Source organism: Crassostrea angulata, chromosome 10 (genome assembly GCF_025612915.1).
Source record: "Crassostrea angulata isolate pt1a10 chromosome 10, ASM2561291v2, whole genome shotgun sequence".
In the NCBI taxonomy this organism is placed as follows: Eukaryota; Metazoa; Mollusca; class Bivalvia; order Ostreida; family Ostreidae; genus Magallana; species Magallana angulata.
The window spans coordinates 3,824,055-3,847,245 of record NC_069120.1 but is presented as its reverse complement, the minus strand read 5'-3'; the positions used below and the strand labels follow the sequence as shown (position 1 = coordinate 3,847,245).

Sequence of the window (23,191 nt, the reverse complement as noted above, 5' to 3'; positions counted from 1 at the left end):
CGGACCAGCAGTAACTTAGATATTGCTATCAAAGGGTACCTGCAACAAAAACTTTAACCTGCTCCAAAAACCTTAACCTCCTCCAGCATCCGAAACCTATAGCTCAGATTCAGCACTCAAGCCTGTCTGGTGCATCAGTATCATAAGACACACCATCCATGCAAGTTTGGTGAAGTACGGACCTGCAGTAACTTAGATATTGCTATTAAAGGGCACCTGCAACAAAAACTTTAACCTGGTCCAACAACCTTAACCTCCTCCAGCATCTGAAATTTAGGACTCAGATTCAGCATCCTAGTCTTTCAAGTCCATAAGTAGGTCCAGATGCATCATCCATGCAAGTTTGGTGAAGATAGGACAAGTAATAGCTTAGATACAGGACATGCAACAAAAACTTTAACCAGGTCCGGACGCCGACGCCGAGGTTATAGCATAAGCTCCCCCTGACTTCGTCTCGGTGAGCTAAAAACTTAACCCTATCCAGCATCTGAAACCTATGGCTCAGACTCAGCATTCAAGCCTGCCAGGTGCATCAGTATCATAAGACGCACCATCCATGGAAGTCTGGTGAAGTTAGGACAAGTAATAACTAAGAAATAATCATCAGAGGGCACCTGTTTTAAAAACTTTAACCAGCTCTAAAAACCTTAACCTTCTCCAGCATCCGAAACCTATGGCTCAGATTCAGCATTCAAGCCTGTCTGGTGCATCAGTATCATAAGACGCACCATCCATGGAAGTCTGGTGAAGTTAGAACAAGTAGTAACTAAGATATAATCATCAGAGGGCACCTGCAACAAAAACTTTAACCAGCTCTAAAAACCTTTACCTTCTTCAGCATCTGTAACCTATAGCTCAGATTCAGCATTCAAGCCTGCCTGGTGCATCAGTATCATAAGACACACCATCAATGCAAGTTTGGTGAAGTACGGACCAGCAGTAACTTAGATATTGCTATCAAAGGGCACCTGCAACAAAAACTTTAACCTGCTCCAAAAACCTTAACCTCCTCCAGCATCCGAAACCTATAGCTCAGATTCAGCACTCAAGCCTGTCTGGTGCATCAGTATCATAAGACACACCATCCATGCAAGTTTGGTGAAGTACGGACCAGCAGTAACTTAGATATTGCTGTCAAAGGGCACCTGCAACAAAAACTTTAACCTGGTCCAACAACCTTAACCTCCTCCAGCATCTGACATTTAGGACTCAGATTCAGCATCCAAGTCTTTCAAGTCCATAAGTAGGTCCAGATGCATCATCCATGCAAGTTTAGTGAAGATAGGACAAGTAATAGCTTAGATACAGGACCTGCAACAAAAACTTTAACCAGGTCCGGACGCCGACGCCGAGGGTATAGCATAAGCTCCCCCTGACTTCGTCTCGGTGTGCTAAAAACCATTGACTTTATGGAAGATGTGTCAAAGAGAAAAGAACATTTGTCAGACTCTATGCTGTCCCTAAATAATAGGTGTACCAGCATCAATTTCAACTTCCTGTGATGGTGAACTATTTATATCAAAAAGCTTAAATGTTGACAGGGTGGAATCAACTTTTAATATGTGAAGAAGTCAAAGCATGTACATTAACTTCGCTCATTTTCCAACACCTTGGAAAAGTATAATGTATGAGCTAGTGAGAACTGGTCTGATCTGTACACTATGATGTTAACTTTGGTCAGCCAATCAGTTTTGATTTCCTTTCTATTGTTTTTTTTCTCAAAAAATTGGCATTGAATGTCCCAGGATATCATTGTTGAGTTGATCCACAGGATAACTGGTAAATGTTAGTATAAGCAATTTCTTATAACACATTGTTTTGATTAGATAACTGTTGATGAATTTACGTATGCTTGAAACTTTGATTTCATTTAAGAAAATTGATGCTCAAGAAGATCAAAGACATCATATCCTCTAACAGTAAATCACTTCGTAAATGTAGCTAGCTTCCATCTTCACCATATCAAGGAAATATATCAAAGGACAAGAGCTCGGCTTGCCCTTTCATTTCATTTTAAATTATTTGGCAAAAATCTAATATTTAAAGTTAAGAAAATTGGAAAATATCAATTACTAACGTTACATGACGTAAAATTACCCAATTCCAGTGAAGTAAATTCCAGGGGAATTAACATCAACACTTGGCCAATCTTTCTCAAAATTTCTTTATTCAATATCAGCTTGGTTAATACATGTGTAATATAATCACAGATTTGATATAATTCACCACAAAGGTTTATCCAGTCATTTCAACACTTCACTCAGTTGACCTCCAGCTAAACCAGACCACACTGAAACCAACAGGATTCCCTTCATCAACAGAAAAACTCTGTGGTCATAAGAAACCCTGTATTAACAGCCAATTGTGATTTGGTATATTTAGTCAAACTGGTAAAAATATGTTGAAATGTACAGAAAATCAGCAGTTACTGTAGATCATTGCTTTACTATATAAAATAAGATACATAAAATAAAGTACCCTTTTTTTCATTGCTAGGAAGTCATGTAACTGAATGTCAACAAAAAATAGAAATAACCTGAAAATCAAAACAAATCGCTCCATTGAAATTTCAAGTTCAGATTTCATCATTGATATATGTGTATTAGTGGTACATATAGTAACAAAAAAAAAAGAAACAAAATTGGAAGCACTTAATGGTTTGTAAGTTTTAACAATCATGTATTATCAAGAGAACGTAGTCCTAATAGTTCATAGCCAGCATCAGATTTGTTCAGCTTGGTCTTGGTTATTCGTCCAAGTCTGCATCCAACAGATGTTTAAAATTGTATGGGGCAAACTTGTAGCCATCTCCCATATAGAACTTGCTGTTGAATTCCACCCTATGAAAATAAAACTAGCTATCAGACACCTTCCTCTCTGGATATTATTTGCATAGTTTTCACCACCCGGTGGTTTTATTATAGTTTGAATTTAAACTGTATGAGGAATTATATATTAAAGCAGTGTTAGGTTACCAGTGAAGACGGAGCGTGTGAAGGAATGCGGACAGTCCCTCCATCAACAGAAGTACGGCCACCGTCACCACAGCAAAGGCACCAAACACCGCCCACAAGAGGATGCCCCCGACATAGGCCATGTCAAAAGTCAGGCCGAAGCGGAACAGCATGCTCCACAATACCTCCGATAACTCTGTACAAATAATGGAAGCCACATACATTCTCATCCACAATGGGTCTAATTTAATAGTGATTATAAATATCACATTCTGTGAAATGATTCATATTTAACAGGGACAATTTTCATTGAGATGTTCAAATTTTACATATTCAATTAGTGGTATATAATAAGATTTCCTAAAAAATAATTATTTTAACAATGGATACTGGTAGTTTAATTCTTGGATCAAATGTTCCCCATTAAATCCATATTAAATGGACATCCAAGAAAAATCACAATTCCAAGGTCTTGCTTACCTGTATCAGTACTTCACAAATACAAAATAACGTATCATTGTTGGAATTTGCATGGTTTATGAAATTTTGTTCATGATTTTTTTTTTTAAACTGGTACAGTAAAAATAAACAATGGATACTTGATATTTTAAGTAAATGAGTAAAACTTACGTGCGTGGGCGAGACTAAGAGCCCACAGTCGGAGATATGAGGCAGTGTGGGAGATACAGCCCAGGCAATACTCTATCGTGTGAATGGCCTGATGAATGAACACCTCACCCATGTCAAACTGAAATCAAAATCTCCAGTAATTAATCAGGATCAAATGTGTTAAATCTTGTGTACTGTAAATTCCTAATTAAACGCGAGGAGTCATTTTCTGCATAAAATCGCGACAAGCAGTTCTCACAGATTTAAAATCTTGCTTTTATTTTTCAGATAGTTTTGAGGTAAATGAAATTATAACAAAAATTGGTGCTCACAATTTTATATTCTTGTGATTTGACGCAAAACAGTGGAATCGCAGAATTAAGTACTCGCGTAAAATAAGGAATTTACAGTAATTTAACATATAATGAAACAAAGGAATCAAGATCATTCTATAAGCTCTCCTCAATTAGATGTCATGTAATTAGAAACACAGCGGGTTAGTCAGCGAGCCCCCACCTCCTCCTCATTCTCCTCCGGCTCTGATATCCCGACTTCGGAGTGCCCGACGATGCCCCCATCTTCCTCCTCTCCATTGATTGCGATATTGTCCTTCCCTCTCACCGCCTGAAAAAATCGTAATCCACTCTGTTTAACGCAACACATCACTTTATCACTATGTACAGGGTCATTTTTGGTAAGTATTATTTTCACAATATTATGCTAGCAAGATTTTGCCCAATTTTAAGTTATCCAACAGAGTTGTTTTAAATGAGTTATATCTTACAATTTTAAATAGCCTTATTTTATATTTGCCCAATGGCAATGAAGGCATAAAAAAGACTGAAAAGAAAACAAGAGAAAAAAATTCCCAGTGTATAGTAATTATCTTTGTATGTCTTCAGAAATGATAACAAAAAAAACTTTTTCAAGAATGAATTATGAAATTGCAAATGCATTAAGTAATTTAATTTAACTTATATCTGGTTTCAAGGTATTTTTATCCAGCAGTAGGTTAGGTATCACACTGCTCTTGTTTAATACACAAGCAATAGCAGTAAGACGGACGGAATTATCTAGTGATTCTAAGACGTACAGAATTATCTAGTGATTCTAAGACGGACGGAATTATCTACTGATTCTAAGACGGACAGAATTATCTAGTGATTCTACCATCTGAACTTGCTGTGGGAGCCTACTTCTGTTTCTATATATACATGTATATTACTATTTACTATTCCTAACTCTCTAAAATGTATGTCTAAAAATAGCAGCATTATTGGTACATTATAGTACATGTGGTAAATTTTACTGTGACCCAAAGTTATAGATATAGAATCGGATCTTAATTCTTACATGCAAATATACCAAATACATGTAATTGTAAGTGTCATACTTGGATTTATACTTACATGTTTGTACTAGTATATTGGAAGGACTGTGTGTGATATAACAGCTAATATGCCTTGTTAAGATATTCTTTTTTTCAGTCATATGTTAAGTAAAGAAGTCAAAGCAGCCTATTTTCCACTCAAATAAAAAATATCAACATTGGTTTTAATAAACATTATGAATGTATTTTAAATTTTTTTTTATTATCTATTGAGCAAGTAAACGCTAATCTTATTGGGCATAATTTTCTGTTATCCCACACAGTCCTTTACTTAAAGTGCCAATCCAGTGGGGTTAGTTTATAAACAACCAATAAATATCCCCAACAAAAGAAATCAATACAGACCATGTACTACCTGTGTGCAGTGGATACTAACTCTACGACAGATAGGTCTAAGTCTATATCATCCTGACTGTTATATATATTGTACAAGATTAATAGGTCTGTAGATTTAAGTGTACATTATCCTGACTATTATATTGTACTATGATTCCCTCCACCTTCTAAGGATTAAAATGATACAAAGTCTACCCATGTGGCTGTTACACAGACAGGAAGCAAGCTGTAGCTAAGCAACTCTCCAAATATACATGAATACAAAATGTGGGTGTATATTCCCTTCATGATAGAAGACAGTCTATATGACAGTAAGTAGTTGAGTTGATTACATAGAGAAGTCAAGTTGCAAAACAGAAGAGAAAAAACTTGTATTGCATTCCATATGTTTCATGCAATAAAGAATGAATTATTACAAAAATATCTTGAAAAAGAACTGAACGAATAAAAAAATAGATAAACAAATCCCCTGATAACGCATCTTAATGTCATAATTGCATCTGACTCCCCAACTTCTACTTCCTTGCAACTTGACATTCAGGACAAAGCAATGATTGGTAATATTCCACAAACATGCCTGAGAACTTACCCCGAGTTCTATGTCAGACAGATGGGCCTCAGGTTTGTCCCCCTTAACCCCTTTTGAGTCATCTGACTAGAGTCAAAAATGCAAAAATATCAGACACAAGCTTCAGGTACAGGGGAGGTGTATTGGGGGCCCACCAGTGTCTGAATTCTGACTATACAACCATGTTTTCAATAGCTAAGGAGCTTGTAGTGTACAGGGCAAATTTACAGTTAATATTTTAAATGATTCTATTTCTTGAACTTTCCCATACTGACTACAGTAAAACTTGTTTTGTACAAACACTGATGTAGCAGTTAATCTTGGATATAATTGTATTTTGATGTTTTTTTTGTAAAATTCTAAACAAATCTTTACAAAATTTTATGGTTGTGAAGATTTCCAATATAGCGATTTTACAGTTAAATGTTCAACGTATTGCAAACTGATTTTGAGTTCCAGAGGTGAATAATAACAAAATTTAACACTTTTATAACAATTTTCTTTACATTTTAAAAATAGTTTGAATGAATTTATTTTCACATTAATTCCTTAATTTACAATCCGATTGTTATAGATATCAAAAGAATGTATTCTCATTCGAAGCTTCATTTAGCAAAAACTGTAGTTTAGTGAAAGAAACATGTATATACTGAATTTGGTATAGTTATTTTTACGAATTAGCTACATGTATATTGATATAACAAATTATGTAAATCTGTTGGTCTCTAGGACTTCGCTATAACCCGAGTTTTACTGTACAATGATAATGTTTACACATGAGGACACTATTACAGAAAACAAGCTGGTGGGCCCCCAAAGCTCTGGCCATCATCCCATTACAACAAATCACCAAAATGTTGGTATCTTAAAGCAGGCATGCCAAATACACAACAAATAAAATCTGAATAAATATTGTTATAAACTTAATTTTAAAAAAGTTAACATGTTAACTTTAATTATTAAAAAAGATTATCATAATTGGCCAGAACTTTTATCTTCTATCATGGTTTCTACATGAAAGGTATATGGTGTGTGTAACATATGAATCTACAAAATATCCATCCCACAAAGTCCCGTCCTTGCCTAACATTAATACTGTTAAATTGCTACTGTTACTAAAATACAAACACACATTTGTGAGGTATGCAATGCATTTTCAACCAATGAAGTATCACTATTGTATAAGTTGGAGATGTAACACTTCCCTTTCTTAAAGAGGCTATGAAATTGACAATATAATTGAAATTGTGAAACCAATGTTTAACTGGTCTTAAATGTGAGAAAGAGTTGGGCCGTTGAGGACAATTCCGTTCTTCTGGCCCAGTCTTCAATGAACCAAAACTCAATATCCAGAAAAATTAATATAGATTTGAATAGCATCAATAATGGAAATAGATTTGAAAACAAGATACAACATAGTATTAACAGGCAAACAAATTAAAAACAAAGTAAAGCAACATGCTATCAAGGAGTAATATGAACAGATTAAGAGAAAACTTCATTGGGTACAGTTTAAGACAAAACGTATATGCTGAAATCTGCCATGCTATTACAATAATTAAAACCAACAAAAGCTTGCACCCTCTAGCATGTATTAATGGAAAGCAGTAACCACCCTTCCCATCCAGACCTTTGTTATATTTACTCATCAAAATCTCCAGTACAATATCAAACTCGCAGTATCTTATATTTACTGAATATGAATGGCTTTTGTACCAGAACAAAGCCTTTGTTAAGGAGACAGCAAGATTATTTCATGTTTTACTCTCCCAACCCCTGCATGCGGTTAATAAAATGGTGACCGTTAATAAAATGGTGACCATTAATAAAATGGTGACCGTCGTTAGTTTTACATGTACAGGGTGATGTAACACTATCAACCTTCATAATGAAATCTGTGTAACAAAGGGGAACAAGATTCACATCTCCTTAGGAGGAGATTCAACAAATTCACAATGCGTCAGTTGCTATGGTAACAAGGGTTACAATGCCTACCGGTTCTGGGTGTTCCTCGTTGTGAATCAGCGTACGTTGTGATGTGGCATACAGACCCTGGCGCCGCTGAAATAGAGAGCAACAAAGCAGTTACAGACTAGGGGGAAAATATCTACTTAAAAGAAAACAGAAGCTAATAAGTTGAAAAAAATTTAACAAAAATGAATGATTTAAATAAACTGATATACCAGTAAATAGTCAAGTTTATGTGTGCTTTTTCTTTGGTGAAATGAACAGGATATATTTTTACACCTTACAATATTGATACATCAAAACACAAATTAGGTATGGCAGCCTTAATGATTGTACGATGACATGAACAGCATATCAATAAATACTAGTACAAGTACCAGCCTAGTATTCATATCTAGAAAGAGATCATACAGTTTTTTCTATAAAATTTGGTTTTCAAAATTAAATGTTTTAATTTATAAAGACAAATTTAAAGAGGTTTTCTTCATTGGAGTTCAATAATTGTAGTTTTGATCTCCTTCTTATTATGTTAATAGCATAAAATTTAATGATAAGTTCAAGCAGTCCCTTTCATTTCATGACATTTGGAAAGGGGTGTACACTAAACAATCTATATTGAAACAGAGGAATGGAATAGACTCAGTATAAAGACTTGGACTGTGCTCTTTGTGCAAAATAATGTTTGACTTGTGCACGATGCCTAAATTAAGCTATAACTCACAAAGTAAGTGGTTGCACAGTAAGGTAACGAAAGTAATGAACAACTTCGGTAACAAAATGATTTCTCCGTTTTACAATTTTCTTCAACTACACAGCATGGTTTACAGTTGATGAATAAGATTGGCACATATATAAACAAACATAAGGCAAAGAGGTTTAACAAGTCAACTGTTGAGAGCCTTCAGGTCAACGTTGCGTGGTCATCAAGAGAAATGCTAAAGCATGGGTAAACAGGTACAAGCTTAGTACATTGTAAATTTCTTAATACAGTTTCTCTATGGTTCTAACAATTATGTACAATCATGTACAAAGTGCAAAAAAGCAATAACTACAAATTATCAATTAAAATCTAAAAAACCCACTGGCAGGAAAAATTTTCACCAGCCCATTTGCGTATTCATAATTCTAAAAACAATACTACATTTAATGAAAGAGAAAAAACTGCCCGTGGGCTTTCAATATGGAGAAAAGTTCATTGTCTACTGTAATCGCTCGGTCATCACTGGATAAGAGTTTGACCTGTGAACTCATGACCCTAATCCTGCAAAGGAGAACTCTGACCTTTCATGACCTCATTATCTTTTATAGATACCACAAGTCAAACCAGCATCCAAGTAATTGAAGTCAAAACAGCAAGAATCATAAATCATGTCTTAAAACATTTGATAAATCTGATCTCAGTACACACACTGCAAAATGCAATGAAACCCAAGCATGCTGTTAAAATAGCAGAGCTGTAATCATTATTAACAAAATATGCTTTTTAATTATTCTATAGTCATATTTTTCTTTTTTCTCAATTCTGCGATAAAATTGGTGTTAATTTAAATAATACAGGCAGCACCTGGCCCATAAAGGAAATGCAAACATACACACATTCTAGCAGTACGCCATACTTACTTTACTATTGGCCTGTTCAAAGTCACACGTTTAATAACATCATAATTCATACATAAACAAATCACATGGTACTAATCTTGTGTTATATACAAAGTGGCTACACTATACAAGATCAGAAATATAACATGAAACTAGTGTAACAAAGGTCAACAAAAAGCCAACCTGATTCAAATGAAAGATCAAATTAAGGATCATGGAAGTAAAATAACAATTAACATATTATCACCTAAAACTACATTGTAAACATCTGAACTAGTTCACAACACAGTGCATCAATGAATTTAAATGAAAGCACACAAATTGCTTTGACCAATGCTTTATGTATTAGACTATTGTAGAATTTTAACACTAGCCAGGTAGGCAGATACCATCACCTAAGGGGGACACTTTATCATGCTGAGACAATGTTGGGCTATTTTTAGCACCACGACCTTGAGTGACATACTGACCTTGACCCTTGCATTATGTCTTGCTCTCAGGACGAAGGGTTTCACCAGCAACATGGTTGGGACCATCAACAAAGCCAGTATGACCAGTGTGATCTGAATGGGTTGCTACAAACAAATTAATCAGACATGTATAAGTTTTACAAATAGATTGCAATGAACAGAAAACATGTGTAAGTTAGATTGTTAACTTTACTCTGAACAGAAATAATGACACAAGTACAATCTTGTTCATCAGTTTTTATGTCTCAGTGACCAGATAATTAATTTTTCTATCCCACAATATTTGTCAGTACCTTTGAAGAAAAAAGTCATGAACTTCTTATTCTTTTTTACTACTTCATTGTAATTCATATCCTACCATATCAGGGAGGTCATACAAAACAGCTAGCTGTTCTTAATTCTCAACAAGAGAATCTTAATTTGCTTTAAAGGTGTACTTATTTAGATCAGTGGCACGTAATGTGTACCTGATACAGGTATGTTTATTGATATTTTTACCTGATGCTCAAAGAAGACAGTCTGAGATGTAGCATTGATACTTGTAGGCTCAATGGAAGTGCAAGCATACAGGTCCCCAGTAAAGTTGGCCGGCTTCACGCGGGGGGTATAGGTGAGCAAAAACATGTTGATAAACTCTATGTGAAACAAAACAACTCATCAAAAGTCATGAAACTGTAATGAAAAATTACAATGGAATTACAAATCACATCAAATCTCATACCAACAGGTGACAATAACTATCGCTATTTCTTGCCTACAGCTATGAACATAACAAGTGATTGATGACGAGGGGTGCATTCTGGGAAAACAGTGACTTACGGATCAAAAGCTGCGGAGCATACTGCGGACATTCTGCAGTGAAGAAGAGCCATTTATAGAAGACCAGCGCCACCAGATAACCAAAGAGACACATCAGAAATACCAACTGGGGAATGAACTCACAGAAAACGTTAAGGGGGCGACGGAAATACCTGGGCAATAGACAAACAATGACATTCAAATCAGGTATGATTGGCATAAAGGCTGAAGACTTTTATCATACAAAACAAAATACCATTGACAATAATAGGTATAATAGAAGTATGTTTGTATGTAGCATTTTCATTCCATTTACATGACATTATTTTCAAAAACTACCTTGGAAAGGAGAGTCATTCTAAAATATCAATTAAATATCTTAATAATTTTTCAAATCCAATTCCTGTAATAACACAGCACGTTATCATAAGTTGTGGTAGTGTCTGATTTGGGGGTCAACTTACGCATGGTTCACAAAACTCAGCAGAACGCCCAACAACATCTGAGAGACACCAAAGATGACCGACATCTTCATCTTCAGAGAGTTGGTGAAGGTGATTTTGTTCATACTACTCTGCCAGATCTGAAGCAAAAACATCTCCCCAGTGAATCAACGTGTAAAGTTACACACTTGTAACTATGATTATGCAAAGTTACATACACATAACCATCTTATCAAAGTAAGGATAAATGTAAAGTTAACATACAAAGTGCACATTTACTTTTTAAAAAACTCAAAAAGAGGTAATATAAAGCAAAATTTCAAATATACAAGAATATCAACGTTCAGATTGAATAAGTTAACAGGGAGAGCCAACAGGTGATGACTTACAGGATCAACTCCAAATGGATACGGACCTGTGGTATTGTCAAAGTGATCTGCTGGATTCAGAGTCCAGCTAGTCTCTTTCTGCAGTGTGCGGAAGCTGCCAATCAAATGTAAGGTCAACAGGTCAGCTGACTGTTTACAAAGGAGTCAAATTACATCACATGCAACACAATCAATTGCAAAACTTACTCATAGCTGGGATGCCAACCAGATCCAAAGATGTTGACAGATTTAGAGAAACAATCATTGTAGATAAGTCCTGTGTAGACCGAGAAGAGCCCCATCATTGTGATGATGTAGCGACCCCCAACAAACATGTTCATTATCTGAAAACATCACATTTCAACTAGTCCACTCCAATTTTCTGCATTTCATATATGGACTTCATACTATATTTATTTGTATATTTGAACATCTGTGGTACCCTATTAAATTCCTTTTTTTCATCCATATTTCCTCTTTTATGATCAATATAAGCATTGGTTTGAATGTTTATAATGCTTTATACCAACTATATAATAACTTTTTGACTGATCAGATAATTATGGAAGCATTAGTCTGCAAGTTTAGTGATACACTGGACTTACCTCATTGTCTGACTTGCCAGAGGTGAGTTTCTTCTCTGTGATGACCATCCAGAGCCCAGCCAGAAACATGATAAAACCATGACCAAAGTCACCAAACATGACGGCAAACAGGAAGGGGAAGGAGATGATGGCATACGGGGCTACAGAGACAAGCATAAAGGAGCATGAAGCATATAGAGGCATGAGACTGTCAGACTCTTGTAATGCCGGGTACACATTTACTTAATACAAACAAAATAACACTATGTATATGCATGCATTTTTCAAACTTTGACAAACTATATTTCAGTCAAAAGATTACTGAAAGGCAATCAGAGGTTGATGCTAGCCCTTATTCAGTTTTTGTTATCATTTTTTATGCAACAAAGTTCAACAATTTGGTTGGTTTTTACCTGGGTTAACCTCCTGGTAAGTTGCGATACCATACGCATCAATAATTTCTTGGAATACAGTTGTGAACTTGTTGGTCTTGAAGTATGTTGGCGGAACTTCCTTGGTCTGCATCCGATGGAGGATGCTGGGAACTGTGCTCCCACTCAGCTCCTGTTCAAGATTTCATAGATCATATAAAAATAAGAAAATGCAGTGTTATAAATCCACTGACTTGAGATTGATTCAGACGACATTGGTTACTCACAGATGACCTTGGTAACTTACGGTGCCATGTTTGAGAGCTGATTGGATCTCCTCAAGACCACTGACGGGGGTCCAGCACTCAGCGATCAGACTGTTGTGAGACACGTCAAAGTTACACATGTTGAGGGTGTGGTAAATCGCCTTAATCTTCTTGACCTTGATAATCCAAGGTCGTATCTCTTTCTGAGCACTCATCAGCACCCTTTTCCTGTGATCCTCAGTTTGGTGCAGCACCTGTAAACAGTCAGATTGACAACTGATAGCTTCTCATTAATTCTCACAATGGTATTTGCATACTGTGAAATCATTAGAATTCGTGGTGGCTAAATTTGTGGGTAGCCCTCACTCATTAATATACATCCTCGCCGAAAACTAATCAAAGAAAAGTTTGTTTCCTACCGAAACTGGAAACCAACACATTCATGAAATTACATCCCTAGGAATAAGCAAAAAACCTACAATCTACATAAATTGGCCCCATGAAATGACTCCACAGTGTATGTTAACAATACCAGTACATACAGTGTTTAGATCCTCGAGTCGAGTGGACACCCCATTCAACATCTCCACTCTCTCACTGGCACTCTCTGGGCAAGGGTAAAGTGTAGCTTTAAACCTGAAATATTGAATTTGTATTGTCAATGAGACTCTGTGAATCTCTGTCATAAAAAACATTTAGGGAGTATTGTATATATAGAGTAACCTACCCTTCACATATCTTTATAAAAACTTTGAGGGAGCATTGTATATAGGTTATAAAGAGTTACCTACTCTTCATATTGTATATATAGAGTTACCTACCCTTCACATATCTTTATAAAAATATTGAGTGAGTATTGTATATAGAGTAACCTACCCTTCACACTGAGGGAGCATTGTATATAGAGTTACCTACCCTTCACATTGAGGGAGCATTGTAAATAGAGTTACCTACCCTTCACATTGAGGGAGCAATGTATATAGAGTTACCTACCCTTCACATTGAGGGAACATTGTATATAGAGTTACCTACCCTTTACATATCCTTATAAAAACATTGAGGGAGCACTGTATATAGAGTTACCTACCCTTCACATTGAGGGAACATTGTATATAGAGTTACCTACCCTTTACATATCTTTATAAAAACATTTAGGGAGTATTGTATATATAGAGTTACCTACCCTTCACATTGAGGGAGCACTGTATATAGAGTTACCTACCCTTTACATATCTTTATAAAAACATTTAGGGAGTATTGTATATATAGAGTTACCTACCCTTCACATATCTTTATAAAAATATTGAGTGAGTATTGTATATAGAGTAACCTACCCTTTACACTGAGGGAGCATTGTGTAAAGAGTTACCTACCCTTCACATTGAGGGAGCATTGTATATAGAGTTACCTACCCTTCACATTGAGGGAGCTATGTATATAGAGTTACCTACCCTTCACATTGAGGGAGCATTGTATATAGAGTTACCTACCCTTCACATTGAGGGAGCATTGTATATAGAGTTACCTACCCTTCACATTGAGGAACCATTGTATATAGAGTTACCTTCCCTTCACATTGAGGGAGCATTGTATATAGAGTTACCTACCCTTCACATTGAGGGAGCTATGTATATAGAGTTACCTACCCTTTCACATTGAGGGAGCATTGTATATAGAGTTACCTACCCTTCACATTGAGGGAGCATTGTATATAGAGTTACCTACCCTTCACATTGAGGAACCATTGTATATAGAGTTACCTTCCCTTCACATTGAGGGAGCAATGTATATAGAGTTACCTACCCTTCACATTGAGGGACCATTGTATATAGAGTTACCTACCCTTCACATTGAGGGACCATTGTATATAGAGTTACCTACCCTTCACATATCTTTCTGACTCTTGCCTTCAGCTGCTCTCCTTGGAAGAAAATCAGGAAAACACACTTGGAAATGGCATCTCCCTACAACGAGGTACCTGTTAGTTTAAGTAATGAAATTCCCTGAATTGACACTAAAATACACCTAAAGCTTTCATTAATCATTAATTGGTCAAATTCTTATATATAAAATGTATTCCTAGATAATTGGCATTTTCCCAACGAAATTCCTTGACAATTAATTATGGAATTAATTTGTACAGCTGAGATAGTTTATGAATATGCTTCTATCCTTACGGAGACAGGGTCTTCCAATGGTTGATCAATCTCATCATGCTTCAGAAAAGTGTTTCCACGATTGGCAAACCACAACAGTCTCTCAAAGGCAGGGACCTTCTCTCTCGGAATTACACCAGCCACAAAACTTAAATCAGAAAGACATCCATTATATAAAAATTAAAGCAATATGAGCTGCATTTTTCATGTTGAATTTCTTTTTAACTTAAATGTTCTTTTCTACTAAAATGACAAAAATATCATGGTTTTTAAATTTTTGTTAGCCATATTTTGTGGAAAAGGCCGTTCAGAAGCCTTATATGGAGCAAAATTGAATTATTGTCGTCCTGTACAAAAATTGATTTGCTATAAAATCCTTAGAAGAGAAATATTTCCTTTGACAAAAATTAATGATTTTTTCAAACCTTATTTATCATAAAAGTTTAAGTTATATGCAGATTTATCATACTAGCAGGGTTTTGCAGCAAAATAAAATTCTAAAAAATACAGCTCATATTGCTTTAATCAAATTTAATTGTTGTGTTATGCCGCCTCCTCCATTGACGCAAATTATCATTTAAAACAATATTTACCCCAGTTGTACAGATGTGACGGGCACAAACCCACCACCTCCCTCATCATGGGCTAGAGCATGCTGGGCATCATCCACAATGCCATGGCGACCATGCTGCACAGAAATTCAAGGTTATCATCAAAAGATGAAAGGAAATCACTGTATGTAATAATACAGTGGTATACTTTATACAATTGTAATATGTATTTGTAGTACTAGTGGTAAACTTTGTATAATTAAAACAGGGGTAAGTTTACAATGCTGTGTTTACAGCTGACCTCTGCAAAAAAGATCTGAGTTTTCTTCAGGACTTCCTTAAGCTCTGTCAGTTCCAAGTAGTTACGACGGAGAGCCTCAGCATTTGTGTTCACTTCCTTTAACTCGGACTCGATCTTCTCGAAGGTCGCTTCAAGGTCAATCATTTCTTTAGGAGCGGGAGCCTTGGGGTTCTCGTCTCTGTCGGGAATCTTCATCCCATCCTTTTTCAGTTCTCTATGTATGTATCCTGTTCAAGTTCAAAAAAGAAATCTTAGAAGAACAATGATTATTTTTGCTCTTTAATAGCTGCTATATGAAGAATGAATGTCATTCTTACAAGCAGCACTGACATTTGTGGGACTACATTGGTCACTTTCTATTTCTCCTTTTTTTCAATTACTTACGTAGTTTCCTTTCCATTTCTTCGCATCTCATGATCTCACTTACAAACTTCCTCTGGAAAGCATTCACGTCTGGATTTAGCTAAAATCAAAGAAAGAGGTGAATAGCTGATTCATGTGAAAAATTACAATTGAAGATTTCAAGGTTGCAGTATAGAGCTGAAGTTAAGATAATAAAAGTACACAAAATATAACTGTCTGTAAAGATATGAAGTTATTTTTACAAGAATGATACCAAACCGTATGCTATTAATATTGCAAATCACAAATGTCAAAGTTTACTATGATCAAAATTTGTAGAAATATTTTCACTGAATGCAGCTTGAACAGATATGTGTGCTGAACAAAAGTGACAGGGTCTTACATCTTTGAACTGCACCATTCCGAGTTCCCCGAGCTCAGAGACGCAGGCATAGGCTGCTTCTGATTGGAGGAAGATCTGGCACAGGTTCATCTCCTCGCTGCGGAATAGGGCCCCCATCTTGGTGGAGATTTGGTGGCTCCTTATAAGAGGGCTGCAAGTTATTCAGTCTGTTGACAAAGAAAGTATTAGATTAGTGAGGATGATGTTAGCTTTATATATATCTCACCATTGTGATGACAGGGTAACAGATGACACTATTGATTGAGTGACATCACATAGAAATAAATACATCGGACCTTGTTCCTCACTGTTCCTTATAGAGAATTCTAATTCAACATGTGATCACCACAACATTAAAAATCCACTTTATGGTGATCATTTTAATCTTTTCTAAAATGCATACATTCAACACATGTTCAATGAAAGAGTGTAAATATATTATATATTGTAAATATACGGAGTAAACTCCAACATGACAAAATGTGTATGGCCACTCAAAAAAATCTCATCATTCCCAACCTGATTACACACTCAATGTAAAGAACAGATGATTATGTAGAAATGACCCAAGGGGATATTTTTTCTATCATGTGAAGTGAAGCGTACCAAGATATATACTGGTACACACGTCTCAAACTCGAAATTCGCTGGGTGATTACCCTTCTATTTTGTTGATGATTTTCTAACAATAAATAGTTTTCCTGACATAATCTCTCATCATATATTCTAGCAAATAAAACATAAGCAAAACGTAATACTCATGTATTTGAAGGAGAGTATGGGGCCCAGGCAGGTCTACAATTGTTATTGGGGTTATGACACAATGTTTGTTAAATTTATCCAAAGCATCAATTTCCTTTCTGACCCATAAGACCAAGTGATATTTGTAAGGGCCAATACACACAATAAAGATTTCCCTCACAAGTCATGGATCCAAACTCCTCGCTGTACCTTGTGCACCCCAAACATGTGGTGGCTCACTACACCTTGAAATAGACCCTCATATCAGCAGAAAATTACTTGATTATGATAGACAGTATGATGCATTAGAAGAATATTGGTAAAATAAGTGAACAAGTATGCAGTTTTGGATAACAAAATGATTTCTAATAATCATTTTTTATCCAAAATTACATACTACAATTGTAGACCTGCCTGTGCCCCATATTCTCCTTCAAATACATGCACTTGGATATCTCTTGAGTATTATGTGTTACTTAAGTTTCAATTGTTAGAATATGTGATGAGAGATTTTGTCAGAATAACTATCGATTTTCAGAAAATTGTCATTAAAATAGACTGATAGAATGAGCACACAGAAATCCATATTTTTATTTCTTAAAATGCCAGTTTCAAGTAGATTATGTCAGATTAAGATATCATGCATTAAATCTTCTCATCTACAGTAAGAAAGATTGCATGGCCCATCTCATATTATCTTCCATTTCTAATATTCTCTTTACAATAATTTTGGATTTAATAATCTTGTAGTGTGTACTCTAATGCTGTATACACTTTTTATTGATGCACATTTTACACTTATAAGGTCCTTAGCCTTACCTTGTGTACCAGGTATTAGCCCTTACAAAGTTTAACATAATGCCGTTGGAAATTTCTCCTTAACTAAAAATATTTGTAGACTCTGAGGATGTTTTTTTTTTATTTAATAAAGAGTAGTATAAGGATAAAATGTTCTCATTAATATTGCCATGGGGGTTTGTTAGATAAAGTTGTTAATAATGTAAGTTGTTCACCCAACCAAAGTGTGTTGTCCTTTCCAAAAAACACATTTTTGCATTAATTAAGCTAGTATGACCGTTTTTCTTAATTAATAATTATTACATAAAATATGATCCCCTTTTTATACACCATTAACATCAATATATTCAGCATATATACATATCATGCATGTAAAATGCAGTGTTTATGCACTTTTAACTTATTAATCCTAATAAAGTGACTTCAGTAATTTTGAATTTAAAATACCTGCTCATTAAGCCTATAAATTGGGTTTATTTGTCTGTCCAAGGAGAATAGCAAATTAACATCAAGGCGTTATACGTAGCAGCTGACCGTGCTTTATATATACCGGTTCATGTACGTACATGTAAAATACGTGTAATATCATCATAATTGTACATTGCCTGCATGCTTAGAAAGAGTCAGTCCCTGAGGGGAGGTCAGATGTAATTCTATCATTAATCTTCAAGATTTCTCCTAATTCACAGCCCCTGACATGAAGAATTGTGAACTTTCATACATGTATGAACTATTACACCTTGTCCAAAAGCTGGGATGGTCTGATTAGGCAATCAATGTGTGTTTAGCACTGGTAGTTATACTGCATTAGTCAGGCATCATACAACTGATAACACCAATCATATCATAGTATGAAAAGGAAAAGCCCTTCATTTATACTGTAGTTTCACACATACAGTAATAATCATACATCTGGAACCAACACCCCCCTCAATTTTTTTTTTTTTTTTAAACCCACAAACATAGTTGAATCTCTAAGAACAATACAGAACCAGATCGGTCAGTGACATACATTGCTATATCTTTTGGTACAACTGGCTCTCTGTGCTTTGCACCATAACATAACATAAAAATAATTCTAATTCAAACAAGTGATTTTTTTTTCTATTTAGACGAGAAATTATTATCACTTGCCTGTGAAAATATTACTGCTCCCCTTGGTAAGTGTACAGTGCGCAATATCTTACAGGTGAACAGCGTTTACTTCTAACAAACAACCAAACCACCCAACACAAGAATGTGTTCACTATTCACCTGCCTGACTCTTCAGGTGATATATCCCATGTGCCTACCTTTTAAAGTTATCAAAAAAATTGCTGTGTACCAGTACACAAACGGAATGTAAAGTCGCTGCACTACATACTGTAAATATTAGTACTTTAGTGGTACAGTACAGAAGCCTCACATGACTCCAACTGTAGATGTGTGACCATCATCAGGTGATAGTCATCTGCATTGTTCAAATTATAATGAATCATTTATGGGAAAATAACTCATACTGGAATATAATTGTGCATACATTTAATGGTCAGTCATATTTAAACTGAATGTTCTATTATGAACACTGGAGAGAGAGAGAGAGAGAGAGAGAGAGAGAGAGAGAGAGAGAGAGAGAGAGAGAGAGAGAGAGAGAGAGATTTATTTTTCAGAACACATCTTCTTGCTGGCATTAATACACATGTAGAAGGGTATTTGGTAGATCACATGGAGTTCAATGAGCTTCACTGATTACATGTATGTGTACATTGTTCATTGGATCAAGTATCGGTAATTACTGCATCATTCTCTAATGTTGAAGTTTTGATAAACATTTTCATCTTTATTTCTTAACTAGAAATAACATAATTGATTTTTTATCACAGAGTTTTCTGAGTTATTTTTTAAAAATCCTGTTGGCACATGCAAAAGGAAAAGAATGAAAATCCTTTCGAAATACACATAAATAGAGAAGAAAAAACCTTTAAAATCATCATTCATATCCTAGTGCAACTTGGATATTTTCAGTCATAAAAACAATTTTCTTTGATTTTTTTAAAATAAAATGTGCGGTACAAATTGAGAATATTTACCGGTATGTCTTAAGTGAAACAGAAACATTTAATATGAAGAACTGATTTCAAATTTTGCATATATAATGACATGATTGAAAGTTTCTGAGAGCCCAGCACCTTTTTAGCACAATATCCTTTTTGAGAGCCCAGCACCTTTTTATCATGATATCGACAGGGGAAGCATAAATTTGTATTTCAATAAACTTGGTTGCACCAATACACCAAAACAACTTGAACTGCAACTTTCAGAAACATGCAGTCAAACTATAGAAAAAACAACAACCCTTAAGTGATTTTTTTTTAAATCATTTTTTTTCTGAAACATTAAAGTTATGAAATTATTTTAGAGAATAATCATTTATAACTATGAAGTACAATAAGGTTTTATTTATAAAGAATTCTGACATATACAGCTGTACAATCATAATATCATCATTTCGATTAGCACAAACTACCAAAATCAAAACTTGCACAAACTGTATGGACTTATGAGATCGTCACTTGACTGATTGTAGATGTATATGCCAGTAAATATATTGTACTAACAATAAATTATTTTCAAATAGGAGTATATAACCACCTTATATAATTTTAGTTATTCATAAATTTTCTCTAGGATTTTTTAAAAAATCATTTAATCGTAGAATTCAGTTATCAGGCCATATTTCTGTTTTGTCACATCAAAGCAATGCAAGAGGTACTGAAATTATGCAGATTACTAATTAAATATTTCTTGAATAAATCAAATAACTTTTTTTTCAAATTTATGATAAAATACAAATTTTCTTCTCTTAATTTTTATATAATATTGTAATGGAACCACCAGGGTCGTTCCATACATAATATAATTCCAAGAAGGATAAAAAAATAATCACTGTAGATTCAGGAAAACATTCGCCAACGTATTATTTTCACCCCTTTCGTCCTTGTTGTCAGGGGCTGATTTTAAGTCTGGACGAATTCCAATGTCCCAAATTATCTCTTTTTAAACACAACTGAGCATATTCAAGACTAGGCAAAATCGTTTGCACGTGTAACAGGACAAAACTTACACAGGGGAAAATAACCCTGTATACAGTATATTTTGTAATAAAAAACAAACTCTACAGTCCCAGCACACATAGATCCTGGTTGGGCCAAAGAAAAATAATCTGAATAGACCAACACATTAATTTCCAAAATCATGAAAAAGTCAATTAATGCACCATGTATATGATACATACCAGTAATGCAGTTTCATTAGGAGTGAATCAAATATCAAGGATAATTACATCTTCGCCAGCCAAGGGTTTTCGGTCCACTTTGCTCCCCATAAACCCTTGGCGGATTTCATTACAAAAACTTGGTGACAAGCTCCGTTTTACGATTGGCTGCAGCTGCGAGTAGCTGATCCAATAGCAGTGCTGGTAAATATAAACTTTAAAAGAAAACACAAGTGTGATATTTGGTAAAACATTTGGTGCTTTTAACAGGCTGAGGCACAAGTTCTCAAGTACAGTGTCTCCTCAACGATGGTCTAACCAGATTGCTTTAAAAACCTATATATTTTACTGGGATTGAACATAGTTCTACCAACTTGTCAAGGCTCGCGTGATAGCATGGGAAGTAAACATGGCGAATGTAGAAGTTGCCTATCCCATTAGAATATACGTTCCTGCTTTTGGTTATTGCTTTTAAAGGTTCAATGAGCCATGTTTTATTTAATTTCTTTGGTCCGCAATATCCACAACAGCGATACCTGGTTTTATGGCATGAAAGCTTTCATATAAATCGGCAACTTTTTCACACCCGGTACAGGTCCTCACCGTAACAAAACACTATAAATAAAACATTTCGTGCTTTCCTTAGGTTATAACTTAATTCGTATTTAATAACATCGTTAATTATGTTATGATATTCGGTATTCAACATGTTTTCAAGTTGTATTAATGCCATAGTGTGTATATAACCCGTTGTTTAATTCAATTATAATTTAAATATGCAAGGGTCGCAACTCAAGTTGCTCGCTAGATAGCACCACCACATCAGCGAGTTTTCGTAATGAAATCCGCCAATGGGTAGCAAAGTGGACCGAAAACCCTTGGCTAGCGAAGATGGGATAATTATTGACAAAACTAAATTTCCTTAATTTAAAATTTACTTGATCCTCTGCTAAGATATCTGTGAATCAATAGAGAAGTTATGTCAGCTGCTTTTCCGTTGAAAGCAAGAGAAAATGCAATCCATGGCAGACAGAGTTAGATACCTTATGTCATTATGTACTATGGGGTAAACTTAAGGTGGTATGGTACACCTCCATATGGTGACGTATTTTCAATCGAAATACATTGAAAGAAGTGATAAAATCAGGTATAATTTTGTCATTTTTCTTTCCCAACATTGTTACCTAATAGCGTAGCGAAATGGTTTAGAGCATGAGTCACGAGTTTGTATCCTGCTGGGTCTTTTATTAGTTTTTACCTTTCCAAAAATTGCACAAAACATCTTTTAGTCAAATATTGTTTGAAAACTCTAAAATGGTGAAAATATCTTGATTTTACTGTACTATTATCCACATTAAATCGACAGATGTCCCAAACCACCTAATGGCAGAAACAAAAACATGTTCTATTAACATGGTAAACGTTATATAAACATTAAAATATCAGTTAAAAAGTTGGTCTAACATTGATAATGCATACACTTCCTCAGTGTAATGTTGTACTCAGTGAATTTTCTGTTTCATTATATAACACATCCAGTGTACACACTTTGTCAGTCTTTCTGTCGACACCTGTCACATGACTTTTCTAAAACTGTTAACCAGCTGACCAGACAAAAACTGAGCAAACTGTTGAGTTTTCGATTAATGTCATTCTCTGGTATAAACACATTATGGGCAAATTACATAGAAAATCAAACATAAGATCTCAATAAACATAGGTCTACTAAATACCTTAGACAGCAAGGCACTATTCTTTGGTCAACACCGCCTACTTCTTCAAAGTTCTTCCCTATTAAACTGGTTCTTTGATAAAATGTGGATTGGATACCAGTTTTTATAACATTCACGTGACAAACAGTTCCAAAAATGAAAGATAGGTTTCAACAATTTCAAAGCCAATTATGCAATTTTTATATTAAA

At 35.0% G+C, this 23,191-nt stretch overlaps 1 protein-coding gene across 6 annotated transcripts; it reads right to left on the bottom strand.

Annotated features, from left to right (window-relative positions):
• Positions 1-2,145: 2,145 nt before the first annotated feature.
• Positions 2,146-23,119, bottom strand: LOC128165246 (V-type proton ATPase 116 kDa subunit a 1-like). 6 transcript variants are annotated; one of them, XM_052829575.1, is made up of 24 exons: positions 23,003-23,119; positions 16,478-16,644; positions 16,117-16,195; positions 15,733-15,959; positions 15,474-15,568; positions 14,902-15,028; positions 14,606-14,688; positions 13,267-13,360; positions 12,766-12,978; positions 12,501-12,651; positions 12,109-12,248; positions 11,711-11,847; positions 11,525-11,618; positions 11,157-11,275; positions 10,714-10,865; positions 10,393-10,529; positions 9,895-9,999; positions 9,446-9,457; positions 7,853-7,918; positions 5,879-5,944; positions 4,080-4,187; positions 3,585-3,702; positions 2,976-3,150; positions 2,146-2,840 (listed from the first exon to the last, which is right to left on the bottom strand). In XM_052829575.1, exons 2-24 carry the CDS (start codon positions 16,592-16,594, stop codon positions 2,747-2,749), a joined length of 2,709 nt encoding a protein of 902 aa, XP_052685535.1. In that variant the 5' UTR covers positions 16,595-16,644; positions 23,003-23,119; the 3' UTR covers positions 2,146-2,746. The 6 variants fall into 6 exon arrangements, with proteins under 6 accessions (XP_052685535.1, XP_052685537.1, XP_052685536.1 ...); XM_052829577.1 differs by lacking the exon at positions 23,003-23,119 and adding an exon at positions 19,309-19,420; XM_052829576.1 differs by lacking the exon at positions 23,003-23,119 and adding an exon at positions 19,151-19,301.
• Between the last annotated feature and the right edge of the window lie 72 nt (positions 23,120-23,191).